The sequence below is a fragment of the Talaromyces stipitatus genome, genomic scaffold, assembly GCF_000003125.1.
Source record: "Talaromyces stipitatus ATCC 10500 scf_1105507295541 genomic scaffold, whole genome shotgun sequence".
Lineage (NCBI taxonomy): Eukaryota > Fungi > Ascomycota > Eurotiomycetes > Eurotiales > Trichocomaceae > Talaromyces > Talaromyces stipitatus.
In genome coordinates, this window is record NW_002990115.1 from 1,051,294 (window position 1) to 1,076,765 (window position 25,472).

General features: G+C 47.5%; 9 protein-coding genes across 10 annotated transcripts, besides 1 other annotated feature; 6 read left to right on the top strand and 3 right to left on the bottom strand.

Annotated features, from left to right (window-relative positions):
- Positions 1–2,137: 2,137 nt before the first annotated feature.
- On the bottom strand, positions 2,138–4,744 carry TSTA_027080 (glutamate-cysteine ligase Gcs1, putative). The gene is made up of 7 exons (XM_002479797.1): positions 4,618–4,744; positions 4,483–4,555; positions 4,361–4,426; positions 4,160–4,302; positions 3,978–4,103; positions 3,336–3,921; positions 2,138–3,287 (listed from the first exon to the last, which is right to left on the bottom strand). The coding sequence occupies exons 1-7, from the start codon at positions 4,626–4,628 to the stop codon at positions 2,286–2,288; spliced, it is 2,007 nt and encodes a 668-aa protein (XP_002479842.1). The 5' UTR covers positions 4,629–4,744; the 3' UTR covers positions 2,138–2,285.
- A 737-nt stretch (positions 4,745–5,481) lies between these two features.
- On the bottom strand, positions 5,482–6,203 carry TSTA_027090 (NADH-ubiquinone oxidoreductase B18 subunit, putative). Its single transcript, XM_002479798.1, has 3 exons — positions 6,083–6,203; positions 5,907–6,028; positions 5,482–5,831 (listed from the first exon to the last, which is right to left on the bottom strand). The coding sequence occupies exons 1-3, from the start codon at positions 6,129–6,131 to the stop codon at positions 5,727–5,729; spliced, it is 276 nt and encodes a 91-aa protein (XP_002479843.1). The 5' UTR covers positions 6,132–6,203; the 3' UTR covers positions 5,482–5,726.
- A 498-nt stretch (positions 6,204–6,701) lies between these two features.
- On the top strand, positions 6,702–9,085 carry TSTA_027100 (APSES transcription factor, putative; the record flags this gene model as incomplete). The annotated part of the gene is made up of 2 exons (XM_002479799.1): positions 6,702–6,867; positions 6,924–9,085. The coding sequence occupies 2 exons, from the start codon at positions 6,702–6,704 to the stop codon at positions 8,768–8,770; spliced, it is 2,013 nt and encodes a 670-aa protein (XP_002479844.1). The 3' UTR covers positions 8,771–9,085.
- Positions 9,086–9,768: 683 nt separating this feature from the next.
- Positions 9,769–9,803: a microsatellite.
- Positions 9,804–10,847: 1,044 nt separating this feature from the next.
- Positions 10,848–12,945, top strand: TSTA_027110 (uncharacterized protein; the record flags this gene model as incomplete). Its single annotated transcript, XM_002479800.1, has 1 exon — positions 10,848–12,945. One exon carries the CDS (start codon positions 10,848–10,850, stop codon positions 12,603–12,605), a length of 1,758 nt encoding a protein of 585 aa, XP_002479845.1. The 3' UTR covers positions 12,606–12,945.
- Positions 12,946–13,206: 261 nt separating this feature from the next.
- On the top strand, positions 13,207–14,595 carry TSTA_027120 (LRP16 family protein). Of its 2 annotated transcripts, XM_002479801.1 has the most exons (4): positions 13,207–13,353; positions 13,405–14,067; positions 14,128–14,198; positions 14,265–14,595. In XM_002479801.1, the coding sequence occupies exons 2-4, from the start codon at positions 13,442–13,444 to the stop codon at positions 14,483–14,485; spliced, it is 918 nt and encodes a 305-aa protein (XP_002479846.1). In that variant the 5' UTR covers positions 13,207–13,353; positions 13,405–13,441; the 3' UTR covers positions 14,486–14,595. The 2 variants fall into 2 exon arrangements, with proteins under 2 accessions (XP_002479846.1, XP_002479847.1); XM_002479802.1 differs by having other exon boundaries at positions 14,128–14,595.
- Positions 14,596–14,727: 132 nt separating this feature from the next.
- Positions 14,728–17,758, top strand: TSTA_027130 (mitochondrial inner membrane protease subunit Imp2, putative). The gene is made up of 2 exons (XM_002479803.1): positions 14,728–15,384; positions 15,441–17,758. Exons 1-2 carry the CDS (start codon positions 14,897–14,899, stop codon positions 15,820–15,822), a joined length of 870 nt encoding a protein of 289 aa, XP_002479848.1. The 5' UTR covers positions 14,728–14,896; the 3' UTR covers positions 15,823–17,758.
- Positions 15,446–19,197, bottom strand: TSTA_027140 (PH domain protein; the record flags this gene model as incomplete). The annotated part of the gene is made up of 3 exons (XM_002479804.1): positions 15,446–16,591; positions 16,648–19,038; positions 19,090–19,197. The coding sequence occupies 3 exons, from the start codon at positions 19,195–19,197 to the stop codon at positions 16,046–16,048; spliced, it is 3,045 nt and encodes a 1,014-aa protein (XP_002479849.1). The 3' UTR covers positions 15,446–16,045.
- A 712-nt stretch (positions 19,198–19,909) lies between these two features.
- Positions 19,910–21,035, top strand: TSTA_027150 (glycolipid transfer protein HET-C2, putative). Its single transcript, XM_002479805.1, has 4 exons — positions 19,910–20,164; positions 20,213–20,271; positions 20,330–20,448; positions 20,505–21,035. The coding sequence occupies exons 1-4, from the start codon at positions 20,017–20,019 to the stop codon at positions 20,797–20,799; spliced, it is 621 nt and encodes a 206-aa protein (XP_002479850.1). The 5' UTR covers positions 19,910–20,016; the 3' UTR covers positions 20,800–21,035.
- A 220-nt stretch (positions 21,036–21,255) lies between these two features.
- On the top strand, positions 21,256–25,463 carry TSTA_027160 (cation transporting ATPase, putative; the record flags this gene model as incomplete). The annotated part of the gene is made up of 5 exons (XM_002479806.1): positions 21,256–21,294; positions 21,418–21,439; positions 21,525–24,763; positions 24,818–24,954; positions 25,004–25,463. The coding sequence occupies 5 exons, from the start codon at positions 21,256–21,258 to the stop codon at positions 25,461–25,463; spliced, it is 3,897 nt and encodes a 1,298-aa protein (XP_002479851.1).
- Between the last annotated feature and the right edge of the window lie 9 nt (positions 25,464–25,472).

Below are 25,472 nucleotides of genomic sequence, written 5' to 3' on the forward strand. Positions count from 1 at the left end.
TGTCCACCGTCGCAACTTGCCGCTGTCTACTTTTTCTTCACATCCAGAAGCCAAGTCGTTATGGATTATCAAGGAGGTAGGGGTTGAGTTCGTGCTGCATATATGGTTCTTGTAAGAAGACCATTCCACTGCAGTCATCAACATCCCCCTCTGTCGTATTAGCTACAAAGCTTGCATCGTCCTGTCCGAGGCGTTCTTGACAAGGTATGTATGTAGCGCCAAAGACTATTCGTCCTCCTCACCGTTGATTTCCCGCCTGTGGAGTACTTTGGCTTGCGGCAGGCGATATCGGCCGAGGTTGTTTGAGAATCAGGAGAGCTTTTAAGCTTCTGGGCTCCCCTCATTTACTAAGCCATTCTGGACCAGTGCTGATCCCGACTCAACTTTACCAACCCTTGGAGTCACGCTTGCGCAAGCCGGAAAATAGCCCTAGTTCGATCTTGACGGTGACCAATTCATATCTTAATGGGCTATAACTGGCGATTCATAAAAATTCTATCAATCATTAACACGAATCATGCCTACGGAGTACAGAAAGATGAAAACATCCCCAAAAAAACAGGGGCTTTAGTCATGAGCTTTCGGTTTCAGAGAAATGAGAATGGGTTGCCTTGATTATCTTTCGAAGTTCTAGGTCCTCTTGGCTTTGGGCAGAAAGATAGAGGTAGATTAGAGTTTAGATCGGACGGCTTGTACCACAAGACGCAGCGAGATGGACATGGCTTACTTGAATGTGACCCGGGCTCGATCTCACAGCCGAATATTACTCCGGCGTTGCATTGGTGAATGAGAAACGCTCTATTCTGAGCAAAGGGATTACTGATAAGAATTGCAGTCTGGAGTCGGCGAGACAGCCAGCTTGCGTGTCTGGCTCGTATGACAACGGCTTCCATTGGTCGCTGACCAACTATGTGTTACAAATTAACTACAATTAGCATTCAGTTTTCAGCACGCTCTCTGTGACATATTTCAAACCTGTCCAAATGTACGAGGGATCATTTTTATACTTACAGGTATCACAACTCGTCACAGCACAGCTGTTCTTACGTTACTCTGACCTGAGCCACGATCTCAATTTCCCGAGGTATGCCACGACCAATTACGAATCCAACAACTTCATCAGTGCAGCAGAATGTATGCACAGTCTATTCAATCAATTGAAAACTTCCATATGAAATGTCATTTTAAGCATGGAGAGCAAATCCAGAGACGTTCTGCAGCCTGCATTGTAGATTTCCTCTTGGGTGATCTCGCATGCCTCCATTGAGCATTGTGCATAACATCAAATCTGCACCCTGCAGCATGAATCTCATTACTCATGTAGGTATGGTTGTGTCTGTGCGCTTATTAGCCAGGATGGATAATATGTCATGTTGAATTAGGTTATGATTGTTTGATGACAGGTCCGATTTTGATCATATGCCAAGTTGCTTTTTCTCTTTATGTATGTTTCCTCGGCCAATTAAATGTTGTAGATTCACCCAGGTCAATAGATTCCAAGTCACATGTATACGTAGTATTTTGCACGCATGTAGGTACTATGGTCTCCAGAGGTGAAGCCTAAAGAGTCTGCATTTATTTCCAGACCTTTATTACCTGCTGTCGGGTCAAAATCTCGGGGCTATAGGCCTAGAGTCGATTTTATATATCTAACCACTAACGATTCAAAAAGTACATCCAAGGATTACTTCAACGTACCCATTCATCTATTCCAGTCTATGCTTCATTGAGGAAAAGCTTGGAGGACGTGCATTTCTGACCTTTCAGATTGTCCATGTGCCCAGATGATCTTGGGTGGCAACCTGATAACCAAAGGTTGATATGTACCTAGGTACAATATCTGAAGTTATTGACAGATATATGTAAGCTTATCATAGTTACCGGGATTTTTAACAGTCCAGTGTCTAAGGTCATTTACATCGGATGATTCTCGGTCATCACCCACCCCGGTGCTTTACGCTGGATTCAAAACACTCCTGATAGATAAACAAGATATGTCGGATATGCTTTCTTGCCGGCTAAAAAAGCCTATTGGTGTTCGATAGGCCGAGTATATGCCGTTCATATCGCCTACAAAGAAAACATACAGCCGGGATTGACGCTACGCTTACTTCATGGAAAGAATGAGTTGGCGAAGATCAAAGTCTAGGACATGTTTGCTCATGTCTCTCTATATCTATCAAAAGAATGGTTCAAATATTTGACAAGAATGATATGATCATAAAACGTGAAGCATGAGGCTAATTGCCTGAATGGAAAGGATGATATTGCTAGCAGAGGATAGGTCACTTCTTCCCCGTCAGCATCTGCCATCCGATACTGCCGGCTTTTCCTTCCTGTTCTTCCATAGCCTGTACAGCTTTAATCAGGTCGTAGGTGATACTCTCTGATACTTTGCTGTCGCCATGGTAGTCTGGGTGATTGGCAACAAAATCGCGGATCCACTTCGCTCCTGTCCAAAGTGTGCCGGTGGCTCGTTTCCTAATCAAATCCAGATATCGTGCCAACGAGCATCGTGTCTCTACATCAACGTTGACACTATTCAAATATGATTCCACCAGTGGAATGAGACCAGGGAACGTCCCATCTGCGGACCCGTTGATAATGTCCGATATGCTCATCAGTGCATACTCAGAATCGACAGGTCCTAGCGGTGGTGATGGCGGAGCGCTGACTGTAGCAGAGGAACCGGCAAAGGATGACTCAGTCCCACTGGTGTGAATGTGTGACTGCCGTGATGTTCTAGGTGGGAACGGATCCTTTCTGAAATAGAATCTCTTCTCTAGAACTGCATTCCGAGCATGTGCCGTCTCCATGTTTTCAGTTGTTCGTTGTATCGGGATATAAAAGTTCAAGTCGAAGCTGAGAATGGCTCGAGTAACGAGCACAATGAAGATGCTAAAAGCCGCATTTTCAAAATCGGTCATTTGAATCTCCATCGAGCGGAACTCCACGCGCCAACCAATATCCTTATCAGGTGGCGGTGGCTTGAATCTCATATGCTGCCAATTAGTAGATTGCAAGTTCTCAAAGTGGTTAACCTCATTAAGGTCTAATTCTTTCAAGTCTTCCGAGAAAATGACAATGGGGTCACGAATGAAAAGATGAGCAAAGTGCGTTGCTAGCAAGTCATCCATGCCTCCTTCTATCAATCGTTTCTTGATATCTTCATCAATAACAAGATTCGGGTCCATATATTCTTTTCGTAAGCGCCGATCCTGTGCAATATATGTAGAATTGGATGCATATCGCGATTTTGGTATTCTCCAGCGGTCTTTTTTGAGTGGCTACCCAAGTCAGCATGCTCACGGTGTCATTCTCCAAGGGAAGTTTACCTTTTCACCAAGTTCTTCCGGTGTTCTGCAATCAACGGACCGACTAATTTGGTTCCATCGCACATCGGTGTCTACCAAAAATCCCTTATATATCGGAGTCGCAGCCGTAAGAGCCAATAAAATAGGTCCTAGGGGACTTAACTGATCGTACAATGTCCTGCCTTCAGTAATATTCTTGGCTTGAAACGTTATCTGCAGGCAACAGCTTCCCATGCCAAAGGCCATAGCATCCATATAGACATGACCTTCTTTAGCAGCGCCGTTCCTCACATCGTCATCTTCCGGCCACTTATGCAAATCGTAATTAACTGTAGGGTCATTGAATGGCCATGGTGTATTCTTATCTCTGAATACTGGTACATTTATCTCGACCTTGCGACCTCGTCGAGCCCTAATGTTAGCAGCCAACGTTGGAAATCTGATGTGGGGGTTGGCGATCTCATCGGGGACGAATTGAGAGCGTAGCGCAGGACCGGAAGGGGGGTAATAGGGCTGAATATAGTCTTCTGGACATCCAAGACGTGGGAAGGTAGTGAGTGTGATTGGATATTCACAGTTAGCCATGTGGCCTTTCGCGATTTCCCTCCTATACATTTAGTCAGCTTAGTAGTTCATGCGACGGGTTTCATTACAGAATAGTACCTCCAGCGCATATTTGATTCCACCTTCAAGAGATCCCGAAAGTCTATACCCCATGGCCGTCCAGGCGTTGCTTCTAACATGAATCTTCCAAATTCCGGGTGAAAAGTCGGGAGGGCCTCGTCCTCACTGTGCTATTGATTAGTGAAATGCCCTATGTAACTCAAAAACCTGGATATCCTCACTGCTCAGCTGTCATATCGGAAACATCCCCTCCAACTTTACATAGAGCTGTATCTCGGGCAAGTGATTTGAGGATATCGGCTTGAGCCAGGGATAGTCGGACTTTTCGATTGCCGTCGTCAAAAGCAACAACCAGATATTCTACCTGGCCAGCAAGTTTCTACGTCAATAGCCAGCCGCAGACATCCATCAAGAAGTATTACCTCATCTCCCCATAGAAGCACATCTCGTTCTTTTCCCTTGGCCCTATTCCAAATAGCGAGCAGTTGCTGGTGCTAAGTGTCAGTCATCTGGGTCGACGTTTCCTGACAAGGTGAAGACCAACCTCGATACCCCATTTTCTAACCTTATCGGCATTCTTCTTGGCCTCCGGCCATTCGAGAGCAGTTCCTAATTGCCTGAGAAGGTTCGGAATGTTAGAATCGTGTATGCGCATGGGGTTTCCGAGGAATGACGTTACAGCAAGCCCATTGCATGAGCCTTCCACTCTGAGAAGAAGTGTGGCCGATGCAATTCACAAATATGAAGCGGAACGGATTACAATAGGAACAACTCCGTTAGACATAAATGAGCGAATGCTCTTGCGCAAGAGCCTGGGAGAGAAAATATGTGAGATTGACACAAGAGGAAAAAAAGTTTCGCGGATTAGTAAACTACCCCGCTAAACGTTCAAGGAATGTTTTTGACCATGCAATGCAGAGGCCCTGTTGTCTCCTGTTCTTCTTTTCTCTCCTCAAATATTTCTCCCCTCACTCACGGGCTAGAATCTTCCGGGAAGTTGAATGTCGAATGTTGAATTGCTAAGCAAGAGGTGGGGGTAGGGTATTTGGAGAAAGAGGAAAAAACTACCGCATCCGCGGGGTCTTCCCGTTTATGATTTGGAATCATCTGTGTTCGATATTGCATTGTTTGTCTCGTTTCCCCTTCTGTCTTGCTTTTTGCAGTCGGTGCTTTTGAGAATATACTCTTCAGATATATCATCCATTGCATGCATGTATGGAGTGCAAAGAACACGACAGGATGATGCCCGTCAAGATTGTACTACAACTTCGAGACCGAGATGATTGGCTACCTCCACGAGAATAGCGCTGCATAAGCTCACGCCAGATGCTGCAGGTCTTCTGATGTCGCGATTGCCCAGGCTTTCAGCGTTTCTTACAGTCAAGGGTTTTACTACCATTACCGAGTTTAGCGCCGTAACGTCAATTGTGCCTGGGAAAGGATATGTTCGCCATGGAGGACCATGACCCTAACCATCCCCGATACGACACACTTTCTTCTGCGGTTGAGACTACGTACTCTGCCGAATATACAGTTCCCCGAGTTTTGACTCGAATGCACGCAGTCACTTGACAGAGAAAAATGGAATGTTTGGCGTAGTCCTAACAAATGCAGTGGTGAAATGGTTCGGATTCGTCAGAACGGTGAGAAATTGTAGATTGGTCCCAACGCCAATAATATCAGCAAACAATGTGAATAATATTTACATCAACAACTTGATTCCAGCTGCACAACCGCGAAAATCGATATTGATCAGCCGCTGGTCTAGGGACGACTACCGTAAGATATCTAATTGCTTCGTTCTCCTCCTTTGGCCGCCCGTAGTTCATCCATTTTGGCCACTCGCTTTTTGAATTCCTCGTATTGGCATTTTTCGTACGTATGCCGTTCGGCCTGGTCAAAGGAAGTTGTAGTTAGCATGCTGCCTCGGACCCGCACACCACCGTACTATCAGCGGACATATCGTACCTCGCACTTCCAAGGAAGATAGTATTCGTCTCGACGGCATCGGTTCAGAGGAATAAGTAGGTGAGCGCATGAGTCCCTATATGCGAGTGGGAGACGGGCATCCGACATTTCCTTCTGCGTGGCTGGACCAGTTGTTAGATTAAAAAAAGACAGCTATCTCCAATTGAGCGACGTACCACTGTCGGACAAGCCCGCAAGGCTTTTGACTGACTCCACGACCGTCATGCTGTACCGAGAAATGTGAACAGTCGGGCTGAAATGGCGATAAACAACAGGAACTGCTCCCTTCTCAGAAGCTGCAGGCACATCATCGAAGTTGCTGTGGTACTTCCCGCCGAAACCCGTGACCCCTAGTCACATGACCCAGCCTGCTTTTTGAGCATTGTCGGATCTAGCTTAGCGCCTTTTTTCGACCCGGCCGCACTTTACGCGTCAATCATCTAGCAAACGCGTTCTCGCGATTTTGATCCGACTTGTTCTTCATAAGCCACCGTGGCTGCGAGCATTGTCATTAGTGAAACAAAGGATTGGAGAATATCGGTCACCATTAACCGTGCTTGAATGTAGTCTGTCATCAACTGCAGCGATATACAAATCTCTTTCTCTTTGGCCTGAGCATCCGCGTCCAGGGAGAGCGGCCATAATCCAAGATGGCGGGGAGCACCGAAGGCATAGTGTATTCGGCAACCTATAGTGGAGTGAGTCGAGCATATACGCTGATTATGTGTTTGTCTTGGGAACGACTAGCTAATACGATAATGTTGTTCTATCAAGGTTCCTGTCTATGAGTTCAAAATGGAAGGCGAATGCTTGATGAGAAGGAGAGCCGATGACTGGATCAATGCGACACACATCCTTAAAGTCGCAGGATTCGATAAGCCCTCGAGGACTCGAATACTAGAACGTGAGGTGCAGAAAGGTGTACATGAGAAGGTGCAGGGAGGCTATGGGAAATATCAAGGTAGGGCACATGTCCGATCCTGCAATCAAAATGGTCACATTTTAACAGTTATCCAGGAACATGGATCCCGTTGCCGGAAGCTCGATTACTGGCGGAGCGAAATAATATACTGGACAAGATACGCCCCATATTAGACTATGTTGCCGGCGATCGAAGCCCGCCACCTGCGCCGAAACATACGACCGCTTCAAGGCCACGAGCGCCGCGAGGGTCAACTGCAAACAAGCGAGCGGTACAAGAAGAATCTTTTAACATGCGAGCACCTCGAATGAGTGTTCCTAGCTTTTCTCAAGACCAATATGACATGCCCCCACCTACATTTGAAGAGGAGGAGTCGATTGAACATACTACTCTGGAATCGTCATCGATGATGGCCGAAGAAGATATGGTCCCGATGTCACAGCACTCAAATCATTCCAGGAAGCGTAAGCGCACTACGGGTGAGGTGAATGTTATGTCAACGACTGAGCAGGAGCATATACTGTACGGAGACCAACTTCTGGACTATTTCATGACAGTAGGCGATGCTCCGGAGGCTGCAAAAGTACAACCTCCTGTGCCGCCAGCCAACTTCCAAGTGGATCGGCCTATCGATGATCAAGGTAATACGGCACTACACTGGGCTGCTGCTATGGGCGACTTAGAAATTGTTCAGGATCTCCTGCGCAGGGGTGCCAATGTACATGCTGTCTCCGTCCATGAGGAAACCCCTCTTGTGCGTGCAGTCTTGTTCACCAACAACTACGAGAAGAAGACGATGCCTGCACTCGTGAATCTCCTCCAAGAAAATCTCACTTTCCGGGATTGGTTTGGAGCCACGGTTTTTCATCATTTGGCAGAAACCACTCGCAGTAAAGGTAAATGGAAAAGCGCGCGCTACTACTGCGAGGTCCTTCTCCAGAAGATACGTGACACATTTCCTCCGCAGGAGCTGGATATGCTCCTTTCATGCCAGGATTCGAACGGCGATACACCAGCACTAGTAGCTGCTCGGAACGGTAATTTTCGCTTGACATCTCTTTTCCTACTTCACTGCCGCCGTGCCGGCGATTTAGTCAATCAAAAGGGGGACACAGCCGTTGGTATTATGGATCAAGCAAATGCTCGCCGGGTCGCTCCTCCTCCTCCTTCTAGTGTGACATATGTGAACGAACGAGCTGATATTGAAACACTTGACGTGATGGATACTGATGATAAGTCCTTGAATCCGCCTCCAGCCTCGTCACCTGCGGCATCAGTCGTGGCTCGTAAGATATCGCGGTTGATGGAGGAGGCACAGCGGAAGCTTAGCCTCGCTTATGGGAATGCAAAAGTTGGCCAACAGAGTGCCGGAGATGTGACGAGTCCCCAGGAATTGTTCGAGCAGCTGGAAAAGGATCGGCAGGCACTGCAAAAGGAGATGGCTGCGTTAATGTCCCAGGAAGGCGCAAACGATTCCCTTGCACTGCAAATGGATCGCTACAAAGAACTTGAAAGTCGTTGCGCGTCGCTCATTGAACAGATCCACCGCAAACAACTTTCCGATCGCTTTGATGCTGGTGCCCCCAAAGAGCAAGCACCGCCTTCACACAGCGATCCCCCAGATACCCAGGAGCTCCTACAGCGCTACGAGTTAGTGCGTAGGTTAGTGTCAGCACAAGAGGCGCGACGAGAAGCGGTTCGAGAGCTCCTACAGCAGAAGGCCGATGCCGGGGTTAGCACTAAGCTAGACATGCATCGGAAACTAGTAGCCTTGGCGACTGGTCTGAAAGAAGATGAGCTTGATCCAATGGCGGCTGAGCTGGCAGATACGCTCGAGTTCGACCGGATCAATGGGAAAGAGTCGGAAGATGTATCATCTGCTCGGCTTCCATTCCCTTCACATGCGATGCATTCAGGTTCTACTGTTCCTGTCGATGCTTGACAATATAGCACATATATATTACCCAACGTCGCGGTTGAAAAGCTTCATTTCTCTCGTGTACAGTTGCGAAAGGCTCGGTCTCATGGACTTATTATCCTACCAACTGTACTAAGCACGGTTCGATTTTGATACTCTACGACGATTATCTACCCACTGCCCATGCCTTCACGGCTTGCTTGTGATACCCGTTTTATTCAATACTTTCCCCCGTTGCTACTACCACTGTACATAGTTTTGGTTGTGGAGTCTCATCTTCAGAGCATCGTCCTGAAGAGATGGTTGATATGTATGTGACATTTAATCCAATTCAAATAACTGCGTATCTCCAGATTTAAGATTTTTCATACGTAGCAAAGTTTTGATAGGGTCGATCACTAACTATATCAGCAGTCCCCACAGGCACTGAACAACGGGTGAGTGTGGATGGCTGTCGTGACGAGCCACGTTGGCCGCGCCAAACCAATAGCGGCATGGGGAAGGGCTATTCTGGCCTGCTCATTGGCTGCAGCGCCTGTCCTAAAGCCCCATAAGGCTCGGCATGGCCGTCTCGTGTTGCTATTGGGCGGGGTCGCTACACCAAGTGTTCTTCCGATGGATGCACATCATTCTGCTAGTGATGGCAGCCTCAACAAATAGGACGGACGAAACACTCTCGAGGCTGACTGACGGCGACCCCTCATTTTGTTTGGATATTGCTAAAGAGTAGGAAGTCGACAACGAGCAATCTTTGGTCGTCGAGCTGGAACAGCACACAATGGGATTGTACTGTTCTGAAAAGTCATGGATTCTCAGAATGTCCAATGGCAGAGTCACAGCTCACACGCCAATGAATGCTTTGATTGGTCTGACCGCCCAAAGTCTACCTGAGACGCCCGGCCCCTGTCGTCGCGCCGCCCCGCCCTCTCATTGGTTCGCTTGGCGGGGCTAGTGCTCTCGCCCAATCACCGCCTTTACCTCGCTGTTGCCCCGTACTAAGCACGCCCAAATTTCCCCCAATCCTCTCGCTCTTCTCTCTCTCTCTCTCTCTCTCTCTTCATCTCCTCTGTGCTATCCTCCCATCTCTCTTCTTGATCACATCCTCTTTTTCTCTTCTTTTACCTTCTTTTCCCTGGGATCTTACTTCTTCCGTTCACTCCCCTCAATTCCCTCAATTTGACTGCTCTTTTTTTTACTGCAAATAGTCGAACCAAGAAAAGAGAAAAAGAAAAAAAAAGTACAAAAGAGAACTTCGAGTCGTTCCCCTGAAAGCCTCTTTCGCGGTTTCATCTCGCGCTTTGTTTATCGACTCGCATGAAGGCAAGAAAGTATTATTGACTTGATTCAACCTTCCATTAATTATCGACAAGGACTGTGTTTTTATCCCTACCGACGACTCCTCAGTCCCACTATTACTGCTTTATCCGGCGTTGTTGAAACGACTTGCATTCTATTTTCCGCTCAAACGCTCCACACGTGACATACCTCAACACCTACATCATACCAACAATCGGCTTGCGATCTCCCTCCAAAAAGGACTTTGCTTTCCATCCTTGGCTTCCATTGAAGAGCGACTTCTTCTTTTGACGAGGTGGGCTTGCAGTGCATCCACATCCCGTTTCAAGCAGGGCCACAAGCAACCTTCGACGTGCCGATCTCTGGTCTGATTCAATCTTTAATCGAAGCATCTACGCGCCATTATTTTCTCTGTATATCTTAATCGTCTATTTTTCATCATTGTTCTTCGCGTTTCGGATACCGCTTACTTCTGGTCATTGTCTTGCATTCTCGGTACGCGTCTCTCTCCTAGGCATTACATCAACTGTTCGTTACTGACTCCTATTGTGGATAGGGTTTACTTTAGATTCTTCGTCTTCTTTGACGGCTGCATTTTTGACATACGGCTATCATCGAGACACGACTAATACTCTAATTCGTTCGGTACGCTTCGATACCCACTTCTCGAGAACCCTCACCCGTCTCTCAAGAACAAACTCTTTGTTCTCGTCGCCCTCGATCACAACAACGGTACTGTTCGGTTCTTGAAACTGTCTCCTTGCACACCCACAAAAAAAAGACACTTTTCTTTTAAGCATTGAGTATGGACGCAGGCGGTCTTGCTCAAATGACTCAAAATTCTTCCTTTAATGGCGCTTCCCTTGGCGTTCCGGGTACAGGCTTTGCTTCCCGAGGAAAAGGGTCTCACATCAAACGCTTGAGTGTCCCTCCTCAAATTTCAACTATCAATGAAACGGGTCCGGCAACCAGTATTGCCACCCCTCGGACCAGCCGGTCTCACCTTTTAGCTGGCTTACGCACTGCTCCTAAGTCAGCAACCGTTCCTCCTACATACAGCCAACAATTCCAGGGCCATGGTCGTGTTGGACTAGAGGGAAGCCGCTACGCTACGAACAGGACTGGAGATCGTATTCCCCAAACAGCGACTGGCGCGACATTCCCCCAGTACTCGTATGGACTGGATTCACAGAGTACAAACATGGGATACAACACGGGACGTCCTCTCTACTCTCTCCCAGAGCAAGTTCTTGCGCCTCCAGCAATTGATTTGGGAGATGCTGACGGCATGGACGAGAAACTATACGCCGAGCTAATGACCACCAACCTGTTTTTGGCTGCCCAACAACAGCGCCTTCAGCAACAGTTGCTTAGTGTTACTGCTGCTGCTCAGCAGTTCCAGAACTTGAGTCTGGGTGCGAATCACCTCAACCAGCAATTCCAACAGCAATTTCAACAGCAACACGTTCAATCACACCAGCAGGGTCAACTCCCTTCCTTCGTCCCGGGCATGAGCTTGTATCAACAACAGCTGCAGCAGGGCATGCAGCCTGTTGTCCAGCCCGTTTCTGGCCAACCGGGTTTGTATTCGGTTTACAATCCAATGACCGGTCAGCAGAGTTTCGTTTTCGATAATAGCACTTCCTCACCCCAGGAAGAGGATCCTCTTCCTACCTACCAGGAGTCAGTTCAATCGCCTATCGGATATCAGACAGCTCCTTTCCGTGCTGAGGTCTCACCACCTCCTGAATCTGCTCGATCTTCTGTCCATGCTTCCTCTCGATCCGAGTCACCCAAGGATATACCCTCTCCCCCAACTAATACGACTTCGCTCTCCACTCTTTCCGGAAATTCTATGAGACGCATCCATAAAAAAAGCCACTCGTTTGTGCCGGGGTTGCGGACTAATACCGAATTGGCCCGGACGGGAGGCTCCGGTCCCCGGTCTGCTGTTCTTCCCCAGACTCCCCTGACTGGAACTTTCGGACCTGGTCAAGGTCGCGCAGGCGAACACCCGTCCCGCCAGCCACGCGGTCCTCCGGCGCTTGAGGAGCTCGTTGCGAAACCCACATCGAAACACGAAGGCAGCAAGAATTTCGCTACACGTCAACGCCGCCGAGCGGTCCACAATTTGGTACGTGCGGGAATTGAGCGCCGAGGCGAATCGCGAAGCAACCATGGCAGTGGTGGTAGCAACACTCCTGCCAGTGAGACTGAGTTCGTCTTCTCAGTCTCTGATGGTGATGATAGCCGTCGCGGTAGTGGCAGCCTTTCTAGCAAACCTAGCTTGGGAAGTCTGCGGGCCTTTGCTAATGGGGCCATTGGGTCTGAGCTCAAGGAGAAGGATCGTTCTTCGCGTGAACGGGTGTCTGCGGAAAACATGTACATACTTTCAGCCGCTGGTGGCGATGAAGGTTTTCCCAGTGCCCTGTCGCCCGTTGGTCCACCGTCGACTGCTTCTATTGTTGCTGGCCACCGTTCAGCGAATCAGACTACAGAACGACGAAAGACCCCTATGTTGGTGCTATCCAGTGCTGAGAAGCGGAAGACTCCCATCATGTGAAGTGATCCTGATACTTTCCGTGTTTCTCTTTGATATTTGATGACGATTGAACCGGTGGAAGGTTCGCTAACAGGCCTTTTCGGGCTAAGACGTTACGTTCATGTCTCTCCTTTAGCTAACTTTGCATTTCTTCGACTTCTTTTCTGCTCACTTTTTATGTCTAGCATTTTCCTTCAGTTCGACAGGACGGGCCTGGACTCTGTGTTAACCACCAGAGAACACACTTTATGTTCTGTGTGAATCCTGTTTTGTTTGCTACTCTTTTCATACCAACTTCTTACATTCTTATGTAGTGCGGTGTTGTTCGACACCGATCTACTTATTCTTCATGTCGAGTCAGTTGTACTGACCATATGATTGATTATTCCGATCAATAAGCTTTGATCGTTTTTGACAGGCTGTCATGAAAACTATGAATCAATAAATCAAGACAATGACTTGTAGTACCTGGAGCTTCCCAGTAAACCTAGGTAATTTTTTTGTAGAAGTATGCGAAGTCTGGCGGTTTCCTTCTGAAAGTTCTACTAGTTCTGCCTAGTGTTATGCCATCACGTGGTTGCCTCTATATAAGAACAACTTGACATCGACAGATCTTCTCTCTGTATTTAATCACTAACACATAGTTGTGTATTTATTCTTCAGTTCCTATCGCGAATCATTACACTTAGCCGTTGCTTCCACCCTCCCCAGCAAACACATCAAGTGTGACATGAACGTGGGGTTGAAAGGCAGCTTTAATATTCCCCAGGTAAGTAAATATTCCAAAACTTTGAACTCTTATACTCACCACGCTCCATAGAATAGAACTTTGACTTCGGTGCCCAGTGTTCAACATCATGGCATCTAACATTGTCACTTTGGCGCAGATACCAACACTGACACAGTTATATCGTGGTAGACTGCTATCGCCATCCCAACAACCAGGGAGCAATAGTCCATCCAAAGCACTAAACGATATCCTATCTCATATTCAATATGACATCACCAGGTTACAGGTGGATGGCATTGTGAATGCTGCAAACCAATGGCTCCAAGGTGGTGGAGGAGTCGACGGTGCCATACATCACGCCGCAGGTAGTCAGCTGCTCGCTGAATGTCGCACTCTCGATGGCTGCAACACGGGCGATGCAAAAATCACGAATGGCTATAACTTACCCGCTGCAAAAGTTATTCATGCCGTTGGTCCGATTTACGAAGAGCGCTATCACCTTACTTTAGAGCGGCTTCTCCGTAGCTGTTATCGACGAAGCTTACAGTTAGCTGTGGAAAATAATCTACGCTCGGTAGCTTTCTCGGCTATTAGTACTGGCGTCTATGGTTATCCGAATCTAGAAGCAGCTCAAGCTGTCCTGGATGAAGTTGGGAAGTTCTTGAGGAAGGATGACAACGCCTCGAAATTCGACCGGATCATCTTTTGCAGCTTTATGCCTGCTGATGTTGAGGCATACCAGCGCTTTTTACCGTATGGTTTCGAATTTCTGATGCGCTTGACTACGTACCAGAAGGCTAACTTGCAAAACAGGTTCTATTTCCCACCTATGCCCGAAGACATTGGAAATGCAAACACCTCTCCCGAGACGAAGGCCGATAATGGTTGGTGAATCTTTTCACCGTCAATCAAGAGTCAACCAAACGATTGACATGAAAATTTATCATTAGATACGGAGTTCGTCGACGTGAATGATGAAAGCTTCAAGTCGGTTACTGATGACGAGCAGGATTGGGAAGAGCTGTCTGAAGGTGCCAATCACCATGATCTAGATGAAGAACCTGTCGAATTAAACTCTCAGGCGGCCTCCGTAACGGATATTCAGAGCATGCAGTCCAGTTCGGCCGAATTTGATGAATTGTCGAAATCCGAGACTGAGCATAAATCATGATTCGCTAGGTTGACGCGGAGGAAAGTATTGCTGCAGACCTTTACATGGTCGGCGAGCGTGTAGATACCAGCTATTAGCTAGTTATGATGAGTATATGCTTAGTTAAATATGCCATAGTAGAGTATTTCGATAGATGTACTGAAGTGGTAACTAAGCTGGCCATGTCATACGACGCTGCAAACGATGCAAACATTCTAAAGCTTCCTCTTCCGCGATAGCGGAATTTTTGTGATTTGTGATACAATCAACAAGACGATACAATTATCATGACTTTGAAAGAGAATTGGTAATTGACAGCAGAGATTCTCGGCTTCCATCAAATTTCATCAGGCCCAATATACGCAATTCCGCGAGATTATTCTCCCAACAATCTCCGCCATCTCGGCCACCTCGGCCACCTCTCGGGCGATAATGGCAGATTCGAAAGCAAAGCAGACAGCTGCACGAATAACATCCAAACTCCCCGGCACAATTCAATCCTCCTCTAATCCCCGAGTGCTTTCTCGCTCTGAACTTAAGCACAGAGGCTCCCCCAATAACAACAGAAACCCCTCTATTGATATATCCGACTTCACCGCCTATAAAGAACGTCCGTCCACATGGTCCTCATTTCGAAGTCGATTGCGCGCTCGCTATGCTGCATTACCGCCGTCAGTTCGATGGACTGCTCGCGTGCTCCGTGTCATTGCGCCGATAGTTCCCATTGGGATATTTTTCTCTGAACATGTGCTGCAGATCATGTGGGTTTCGGGACCGTCGATGACACCCTATCTGAATGAGAATTATGAGCAGACGCACACCGAGAGCGATGTTATTCTTGTGAATTTGTGGCCTTGGGGATCTATGTGGCCGTGGAATATGACGAGGAGGTTGGAAAGGGGGATGGTTGTTACGTTTCGGTAGGTCTGAGCAAGCCCTGCAGGCATATGTAATGGTCTTACTGACATCTGTATAGTTCACCAGCAAATCCCTCAAATATAGCCATAAAACGTGTCATCGCTTTACCAGGAGACCGCGTCACAACAAGAGAGCCTTGTCCTCGGCCGTCACAAATCGTACCCTTCAACCACGTCTGGTTAGAAGGCGATGCTGACGATCCAAAAAAATCCCTGGATAGTAATACATATGGCCCGGTGAGCATCAATCTGATCACGGGCAGTGTGGTAGCGGTTCTTTATCCACGAATGAGACGCTTGAAATGGTGGGAATGGGATCCGCCAGCTGAAGCAAAATCAGGCTCTGATACGCAAAAGGAATTGGGGGAAGGGTATAGAAGTTCGGTCAGGGATAGAGTGGTTAAACAGGCCGTCAAGATTGAGGTACCGGGGTTGGACTAGAGTGTTTCTTCGTGGGTCTGTTATTTTGCATTTAACCATTGTATATATATATATTACATGTATTTTTGCATGTTGAGTATGAGATACACTCGTACCGGGGTATAAATATGTATTACTAGACACTAGAGGTCGGACCTGTGATCCTTATGTATAAAACAATGAGATACTTTCAACTCATCAACACGTCTTCATGTGATGGGGTTGGCCGTGATGTGATAGCGACTCAGACAATCCTCACATCCTCACCTCTTTCTTCCTGTAAGCGGTTGATCTCAGATTCTATGCAGAGCACCCATCGATCTCGCTCAAGACGGTTTCTAGCCTTGAAGACAACAGTTCGTCCAGGTACACCAAGTGCAGAGACTCGACGAAGCATCCTATTAGTCTTTCCCTCTCTCACTTCGGACGCTCGGAACAGACTCTTTCGCGTGGGATGCCAGATGACAAAACAGATAGATGTATCTTCATCTTGACTCGTCCAACCATCTTGAGCAAGGTAGATACGTGGTAAAGCGTGATGGCCAGGGTAGTTGTTGTCGAAGGTCTGGTTGGTATGTAGTAGATCGTTCTCGGTCAGGAGTCCAGAGTAGATATAACAATCTTGTAGGTCCAGTGTGGCTACCCGCTCCTGGTGGATGTGTGGGATTTCGACCCCGTTGAATTTGCGAAGAGTATCTTGGAAGATCAAGAGCTGTCCAGAAGTGCAAATGACCTGGCAGCGGTGGAAGGTTGAACGACGGCGAGGTTTTCGATAGAGATACCCGGACATCTGGAATATGTGAGCTTGAAAGTAACAATGTTAATGTAGTGCGTCTTTGAGCTTACCTTGACCGGTCGACACTCCGACAAATGGCACATATTGTATAGATGTGGTGACGCTTCTGCCCGCCTGACTTCCCATTTACTAGCAAACTGACCAAATAGGGATTCCATCCTTTCATCAATGCCCAGATTCTCCAGGTTATGTTGGCGGATAGTTTTCAGCTCTCTAGCATCGGCCTTTACTCGGGCTTTCCAGTATTTGACTAGGCCTGTGAGACGCTTGATCCATTCATTTCGTGTTTCGTAATTGTAAGCCTTGAAGCGGACAACGAGGCCATTCCCCAAAACGAGCTCGAACCTGTTTTCTTCTATATCACCGCCTGAAATACGTCGACCTCCGGTGTTTTCAGATCCATTGGGATCCCCAGAGACTCGGACACTGTCCACTTGGCAGATATCAATAAGACCTTCTGCGTGCTGCAAGTTGGCGATGTTGCGTCCAAACTGAGCGGTTGCTTCTTCGTCGTGCCGTCGCAGAAACTCTGCGTTACCACTAGCGAGCCATGTGATATTTCCGCCTTGGACTGGGTAAGGAAGTATATCGTACTGCAATGGATTCCGTTCGGCAATTTCCTCGTATGACGGTATAGAGGCATCTGTATAATCAAGATCCGGAGGATGAGGAGGTAACGCTTTTGACGGCTTACAGAAGCACAAGAATCGATCCTGGCTAAAGTAGTATTGTCGCTTGGAGAATTCTCTACCCAGTCTTTGTTGCACACCTTTCTGCGAAGTGAGACGTATGAGAAAGCCTTCAATAGGGGCTGGCTCCTCTTCCTCTTCACCGTCTGTCCTTATTGTCGAGGGATAATGATGTTTCGGCCTGAGCTCTAGATCATGAGAAGTTTGCATTGCAATAGTCCCATACATCTGTGCTTCCTGGGCTCCATAAATCCATTCTAGGCGGTCAAATCGTTTCCATGCTAAGCCCATCTTTGATGTCTTTGACCACCCCTCAAGCGCCTCGGACCATTCGTTACGGCTTTTCAGTACATTAAGGCAGTGAGCAACAATCGTCCTAGCTATTAAAGTCCCCCTTTCACCTGAGACTTCGTTACCAAGACGACTCTGTTCAAAAGGGTTCTTGAAGACTAGAGAGACATTCAAATCAGGCACATTGATGAGCAAAGATGTTGGACGATTCCACCCCAGGGTCTGTCTGATAAAAGTATACCATTCCATTGCATGAGCTGAAGATCGAGGCCTTAAGATGAAGATTCTTGTACCACGCTTATACGGGTGCCATATAGCCCAAGTCTTATCCAGCGAGGAGTATAGGTTGATTTTGGTGGTTTTCCTGGTTAGAGAAACTTCATAGTAGGCTGACTTCCGGGATTTTTCAACGTCCTGAATGACCCGAGTTTTGTACATCTTCAACGTGAAGAGCGCGTCATCATCAAGGGCTTTCCGGCAGACAACAACATACTCACGCCATGTTTTCAGCTCTCGCGTCTCTGTTCGCATACTGGAATTTTCAGAATAATCCGGTGGGAGCTCCTGTGATGCATACTCAACCCGTACAAGCATCTTTTGTGCTCTAATCATTTCGCCTTCGCTTTCTTTATTCCAATGAGGTCGGTTGGCCGAAACTTTGTCCTGTGCTCGTTCGATTCGAGAACGGATGCGTTCTTGATGATTCAGAACATTGTCGTCCAGGTTAAAACGTGTAATCTTTGCTCTCACCCTCTCTTGCGGGCTAGGTACGGGCTTGGCTGCCTGCACAACATGAGGATCGGGTTGCTGGGGCCGGAGTGTTTTCGTCGACGTAGTAGAGGTGGATTCTTTTTTTCTTCGACGGGGAAGAAGGGATGCTGTAGATCCCGCATCTGTTGTAGATTGTAAGATGCTTGGCACATGGGATGCCCGCCCCGGAGAGACATTCGTGTTCATCCATCTAGACGCTGCGCCTGAATCACGTGAAGTCCTTGGTTCTTCTAGCGTGCTGGTCTGGGTTATAGGCGAATTCAGAGGTTCTTCTTCCCTAGTAAGGGTTTCTCTGGCAGTCACAAATGTGCTTGCTACTCCGGTACCAGCATCGGATAGTCTAGGCTCGTCTTCCTCTGTCGTAACGTCCTCGTTCTCGATATCGTGATCTTGACTCGAGTGTTCACCTCTTGAAGTGGAGCTGTCCGGTTGCCCGTCGTTTTCATTGTGATCATCTAAAGCATCGTTCATGTTAGGAGAATCTGTAGGAGGCTCAGGCAAAGATGGTCGTGGAGCTTCGTTGAATGAAGTAGTCTTTGCCGAGAATGTCAGAGTGCGAGCAGTGTAGTTTTTGAAGCTGAATCTCGATTGATACCAGGCCTTGCGATGACTGTGTATCCAATCCTCGGGAATAGGCCCTATAAAATGTCGCCGGGACGTCAGGTATAGGTGACGTGCAGAAGCATGATGCTACAATGGATTAGCTGAAGATGATCTTGAAACTGGAACTTCTTCACGCACTAAACGTCGGGCAGTATAAGTTGTAGCATCTAGACCGCGGTACTGCTCTTGTTCATCCTGGATAGTAGCCTCCTCGTCAGGATGTTGAGTATCCAGGGAGCTCGTCATGATGCTCAATTCCAGCTGAGCGACAGTATCAGGGGCGGTGAACAATAAACATTATAGCGGTATTATAACCAAGAATAAAACTATTACAATGCAGCGCTGAAAAGCAAAGAAGCTGACTTCACACAGTACACAAAACCTAAAGATTACCCCGTGAAGGGGAAGATTGCTTGTTATTTTCGATCTTGAGTGCAACCGAGAATGACGTCGTAAGGGGCTAGTGTGAGTGTGGCTGTGCAGATGCTAGCAAATCAAATAAGGTTAGCCTCATCTTGATCCAGGAAGGGACTAGTGCCATGCTGTTGGATTAGCTAAGCTGATCCAGCCAATCAGATAGATGAGATTTGTCAGCCAATAAGAGCGAGCCACACACTGATCCACCGAATAGGGGGTAAAAGATATCTTCCACCTTTACTGTACTTAGAGACAAGAACAATGACAACAAGGATCAAGGATTCCATGCTTTTTGCATACATAATTTGATACGTTGAGATATACCGCTTGAGATTGTTACGTACAATCCAACATGTACCTTGGAAGCGGAAAGGGACTAGCGTACCGCATGAGTCTTGGCAGGAGATCAAGCCACAGTGGCTTCTGCGCAGTGCGCAGTAACCCCTGCACGTGACGGCATGCTCTGCTGGCGTAATACTGCCCCGCCGCTAGTCAGTCCCCACTGTCGATAAATGGCCGTGCTAGCATGGTTTATCATATTGAACAAGTTACCGCCACTTCACCTCCCCTGAAACCCTTTCTCTTTCTCAAACTTCCTTCTCTCTTTCTGCCTGTAACAGTTATCAATTGAATTCTTCATCCGCAATTATGTCTGCTCCCGTCATTCCTCCTGGTAAAACTTGGCTTGATACCTTGAACAAGTCCTTTGTTGATGTCCATGTGGATGCTGCCAATGATAATGCGGTGTCTACCAGTGACTTCCTCGAGGCTGCAGAGTCTTTCACAACCCTTTTTGGTTCGTGGGAAATTTCAGATCTATGATGGGCTATACTAAATTATACAGATGTAATTGGTGTCCTTGCTTTCAATACGGTGAAGAGCGATCTCGTTGGAAATATCAAGGTAATATTCGATTCCCGCAACAAAATTTGGATTGAATGCTCATATGATGTGCTTATAGAAAATCCGCGAACGTCAGCTCGCCGCCCCCGCCGAATCTGAGACATTGCAAGCCCTTGTCATTAATGAACTGAAGACGAAGAAACACACCGCCACGGAAGGACTCCTATGGCTTGTGCGGTATGTTTATAGCTCTGGGATGTGATAATACTTGGTTTGCTAATTATTGCATTCAGCGGCCTTCAATTTACTGGCGAAGCCATCCGCGACAGTCTCGATGCTCCTGATAAGGAATTGGCTGACTCTTTCCGCACGGCCTACGGATCCACCTTGAAGCCTCACCACTCCTTTTTGGTGAAGCCGGTCTTCACTGCTGCTCTTTCCGCCACCCCATACCGCAAAGATTTCTTCAGCAAATTAGGTTTCGACGCCGGTGCGGAGCCTGCCTTGAAGGAATATGTGGCCGCTTTACAAAACCAAGTCAAGATCTTGCAAGACTTCCAATCTCGCAAGGAGGCCCAATGGAAGTAAATTATGGGTTCGAGCTTCAGCCCTTTACCGAAAGACTATACAAGATCATTTGCCAACTATATATACCATTGAAGGTCGATTATCATCTTCGGCGGACTTGTGCTGGATAAGGGATCGTTGTTTATCTGTTCTTAGATGGAAGTGTCATTCTCCTCGGCTACTAAGCCTCCTGCATATATTAAGCGAGCTATTTCCAGATTTCTTCAATTATAAATACTCATTTCGAATCTATCACTGTCTCTTCTAGGCCTTAAGGTAAATACGATAACGTATAGTCCGTTTTGATCCAACCAACAGCCAATAAGCACTTCAGATGAGAACTGCGCTAGTGTTATAATGGGCTAAGCGGCTAGTAAAAACAGCCAATCACATCCAGCAGAAACGGACGGCATGCCTGGGCAGCGCCGCCGATAATCTTAAGCATCCAAGTGGAATTTCTTCTTCTTTCTATCGCTAATGTGGCTTCTTCGACAGCTCCGCGTTATCGAGAAAAGGGTCTGTTTGATCTACCCTTAACCATATCCGCTTAATAATTTTCTATAACCATCTTTTTGGTGCCCTCTTGTTTCACATGAGTAACTGGATTTGATTGCTTTTGCTTTGGTTGACCTGCTGCAGCAGGATCTCCGAGTGGCAAGATGTAAGCAATCTACTATTTCTAACACCCCAGTCATTGATACCATACTGACTATATACTTTAACAAAAAGGGCCAAACTTGTCGTAGACTCTCAAATTGAGAGTGCCTCTCTGCATAACCCCCTTCCGCTCCAGCTACACGCTTACTGGTGGCCGTTCCTCATCGCATGGCCGATTTTCTTTTCGGTTTACTTATCCCCCGAGCTATATGATACCTACATCCAGGGACAAGAATGGACTTGGGTGTATTCGGGATCTATAATCACGCTACAATCATTGTTCTGGTTAATGACTAAATGGAGTGTCAATTTGAATACCCTGTTTACGGCAACGCGGGCGAAATCCGTCGAGACCGCCCAATTGATCAAAGTTATTCCAGTCACCAACGCTGGCGCCCCAGAAATCTGCAAGCTGCTTCGTGATAATACGCGTGGAAAAGAAACAACATCCTTCTTGTTCCAGAAACGACGGTTCCTCTACTATCCTGAGGAGAAGAAATTTGCGCCTTTGACTTATACCCTCGATGAAGAACCGAAGCCCGCTATCAAGACGTTTCAGAAGTCTCGCGGATTGCAGAGTAAGGCTGAAATCGAGCGTATCCAACATCACTATGGCGACAACACGTTTGATATCCCGGTGCCTACATTTGTTGAGTTGTTTCAGGAACATGCTGTTGCTCCATTCTTCGTTTTCCAGGTGTTCTGCGTTGGACTTTGGATGTTGGACGAGTACTGGTACTACTCTCTTTTCACCCTTTTCATGCTGGTCACTTTTGAGAGCACTGTCGTCTGGCAGCGTCAGAGGACTTTGAACGAATTCCGTGGCATGAGCATCAAGCCATACGATATCTGGGTCTTCAGAGAGAACAAATGGCAAGAGATCACGAGTGATAAACTACTTCCTGGGGATCTTGTGTCGGTGAACCGGACAAAGGAAGACGGCGGAGTTGCTTGCGATATCTTGCTCATCGAAGGCAGTGCAATTGTAAATGAGGCGATGTTATCTGGAGAAAGTACTCCTTTACTCAAAGACTCCATTCAACTTCGACCCGGTGACGATCTTATTGAGCCTGACGGACTGGACAAGAACTCATTCGTCCACGGTGGAACGAAGGTGCTACAAGTTACTCACCCGAATCTTGGTGATCTCTCTGAGAAAGCTGCTAATGCCACTTCTGGTGTGCCTACGCCACCCGACAATGGCGCGCTGGGTGTCGTCGTCAAGACCGGTTTCGAAACCAGTCAAGGAAGTCTCGTTCGTACAATGATCTACTCTACAGAACGTGTCTCTGCCAATAACGCCGAAGCGCTTCTGTTCATTCTGTTCCTTCTTATTTTTGCTATTGCTGCCGCTTGGTATGTGTGGCAGGAAGGTGTGCAAAAGGACCGAAAGCGGTCCAAACTTATGCTCGATTGTGTCTTGATCATTACAAGTGTCGTCCCACCAGAACTTCCCATGGAACTGAGTCTGGCCGTGAATACCAGTTTGGCGGCTTTGAGTAAATTCGCCATTTTCTGCACAGAACCCTTCCGTATCCCGTTCGCTGGACGTGTTGATATCGCATGCTTTGACAAGACCGGAACCCTTACTGGAGAAGATCTTCTTGTCGACGGTATTGCGGGTTTGACGTTGGGTCAGCCCGGAGCCAAGGTTGACAAGGACGGCGCCCACACTGAATTGGTTAAGGTTAATGAGGTCGGAAATGAGACCACACTCGTACTCGCTACTGCACATGCGCTCGTTAAGCTTGAAGAAGGTGAAATCGTCGGTGATCCTATGGAAAAGGCTACCTTGTCGTCCTTGGGCTGGGTTTTGGGTAAAGATGATGTTCTGTCCAACAAGACTTCGACCGGCTCTCAAGGAGCAGAATCCGTCCAGATCAAGAGGCGCTTTCAATTCTCATCTGCTCTCAAGCGCCAAAGTTCCATCGCCCACGTTACGACTACCGACAAGTCTTCTGGCAGAAAACACAAGGCTACTTTCGTTGGTGTAAAGGGCGCTCCTGAGACCATCCGTACTATGCTTGTACACACTCCTCCTGAGTACGAAGAGACTTTCAAGTACTTTACCAGAAACGGGGCTCGTGTTCTGGCTCTGGCCTACAAGTATTTGTCCAAGGATGCGGATTTTGGCCAAGGTCGTATTAATAACTACTCGCGCGAGGATATTGAGTCTGATCTTCATTTTGCTGGTTTCCTTGTTCTTCAATGCCCATTGAAAGAGGATGCCATCAAAGCCGTTCGTATGCTCAATGAAAGTAGCCATCGTGTGGTCATGATTACCGGTGACAACCCTCTTACTGCTGTTCATGTCGCCCGCCAGGTAGAAATCGTTGACCGGGAGGTATTAATCCTCGATGCACCTGAAGATGACAACTCGGGAAGTCGACTTGTATGGCGCAGCATCGACGACAAGGTCAATATTGAAGTTGATCCGTCGCACCCTCTTGATCGAGAGATTCTACAGACCAAGGATCTTTGCGTAACCGGATATGCATTGAGTAAATTCAAGGATACCCCTGCTTTCTCTGATCTTTTGCGCCATACTTGGGTATATGCCCGTGTTTCGCCTAAGCAGAAGGAAGATATTCTTTTGGGTATGAAAGCTGCTGGATACACTACGCTCATGTGTGGCGATGGTACCAACGACGTCGGAGCACTCAAACAAGCTCATGTTGGTGTTGCACTGTTGAACGGAAGTCCAGAGGATCTCACGAAGATTGCAGAACATGCGCGCAACACCAAGATGAAAGAGCTGTACGAGAAGCAGGTCCAGATGATGGCACGATTCAACCAGCCTCCGCCTCCAATTCCCGTTCACATTGCTCATTTGTATCCTCCCGGTCCCAACAATCCACACTACCAAAAGGCTATTGAACGCGAAGCGCAGAAGAAGGGTCAGCCCGTACCAGCACCTGGAGCTGTTGCGGCTCCATTCACTCCTGCACAGCAAGCACTCACACCTCAGCAACTACGTCAAACACAAGCTCAAGCTACTGCGGCCGGACTTGCGGACAAGCTGACGTCTTCGATGCTGGAAGCAGAACTGGATGACGAACCACCTACCTTGAAGCTCGGAGATGCATCAGTCGCCGCTCCGTTTACTAGCAAACTTGCAAATGTCATGGCAATTCCCAACATTCTTCGTCAAGGTCGTTGCACTCTTGTTGCGACAATTCAAATGTACAAGATCCTTGCTCTGAACTGTTTGATTAGCGCATACAGTCTGAGTGTCATCTATCTGGACGGAATCAAGTTTGGAGATGGTCAAGTTACTATTAGTGGAATGCTGATGAGTGTCTGCTTCTTGTCGATTTCTCGCGCCAAGGTGAGTTTTCTACTGCTGGCAGTACGTATGAATGTGAGCTAACATGCATATCAGTCTGTTGAAGGCCTTTCCAAAGAACGACCTCAGCCAAACATCTTTAACGTGTACATCATTGGTTCCGTTCTTGGACAGTTTGCCATTCACATTGCTACATTGATATATCTATCCAACTATGTTGCAAAGATTGAACCGTACGTTATCTTCCTTTCATTCTAGTAACTATCAACTAACATCTACCAGACTAACCGGCGAAGTTGACCTCGAAGGAGAATTTGAGCCTTCTCTACTCAACAGTGCGGTCTATCTCCTCCAACTCATCCAGCAAATCTCCACCTTCTCAATCAACTACCAAGGCCGTCCCTTCCGTGAATCCATCCGCGAAAACAAGGCCATGTACTGGGGTCTCGTAGGCGCATCAGGCGTCGCCTTCTCCTGCGCCACCGAGTTCATCCCTGAGATCAACGAAAAATTGCGCCTGGTACCATTCAGTGACGAATTTAAATTCACGCTCTGTGTGCTTATGATCCTTGATTACGGTGGCTGCTGGTTGGTGGAGAATGTGCTCAAACAGTTGTTTAGCGATTTCCGGCCCAAGGATATCGCTATTCGGCGCCCGGATCAGTTGGAGCGTGAACAGGCGAGGAAATTGGAAGAGCAGGCTGAGGCGCAAGCTGAGGCGGAGAAGAATCGCAAAGTTTGATCTTTCTTC

Coding starts and splice junctions, on each gene's coding strand:
- TSTA_027080 (XM_002479797.1), bottom strand. Junction 4,427..4,482: donor TTAGAAAATGGGGTATCGAG/GTTGGTCTTCAC, acceptor ACTTAGCACCAG/CAACTGCTCGCTATTTGGAA. Junction 3,288..3,335: donor CGGAAGAACTTGGTGAAAAG/GTAAACTTCCCT, acceptor TGACTTGGGTAG/CCACTCAAAAAAGACCGCTG.
- TSTA_027120 (XM_002479801.1), top strand. CDS start 13,442: ATGGCATCTAACATTGTCACTTTGGCGCAGATACCAACACTGACACAG. Junction 14,068..14,127: donor GCATACCAGCGCTTTTTACC/GTATGGTTTCGA, acceptor CTTGCAAAACAG/GTTCTATTTCCCACCTATGC. Junction 14,199..14,264: donor CGAGACGAAGGCCGATAATG/GTTGGTGAATCT, acceptor ATTTATCATTAG/ATACGGAGTTCGTCGACGTG.
- TSTA_027090 (XM_002479798.1), bottom strand. CDS start 6,131: ATGACGGTCGTGGAGTCAGTCAAAAGCCTTGCGGGCTTGTCCGACAGT. Junction 6,029..6,082: donor TGCGGGCTTGTCCGACAGTG/GTACGTCGCTCA, acceptor CAACTGGTCCAG/CCACGCAGAAGGAAATGTCG. Junction 5,832..5,906: donor ATCTTCCTTGGAAGTGCGAG/GTACGATATGTC, acceptor TCCTTTGACCAG/GCCGAACGGCATACGTACGA.
- TSTA_027150 (XM_002479805.1), top strand. CDS start 20,017: ATGTCTGCTCCCGTCATTCCTCCTGGTAAAACTTGGCTTGATACCTTG. Junction 20,165..20,212: donor GTCTTTCACAACCCTTTTTG/GTTCGTGGGAAA, acceptor TAAATTATACAG/ATGTAATTGGTGTCCTTGCT. Junction 20,272..20,329: donor ATCTCGTTGGAAATATCAAG/GTAATATTCGAT, acceptor ATGTGCTTATAG/AAAATCCGCGAACGTCAGCT.
- TSTA_027130 (XM_002479803.1), top strand. CDS start 14,897: ATGGCAGATTCGAAAGCAAAGCAGACAGCTGCACGAATAACATCCAAA. Junction 15,385..15,440: donor GGGATGGTTGTTACGTTTCG/GTAGGTCTGAGC, acceptor ACATCTGTATAG/TTCACCAGCAAATCCCTCAA.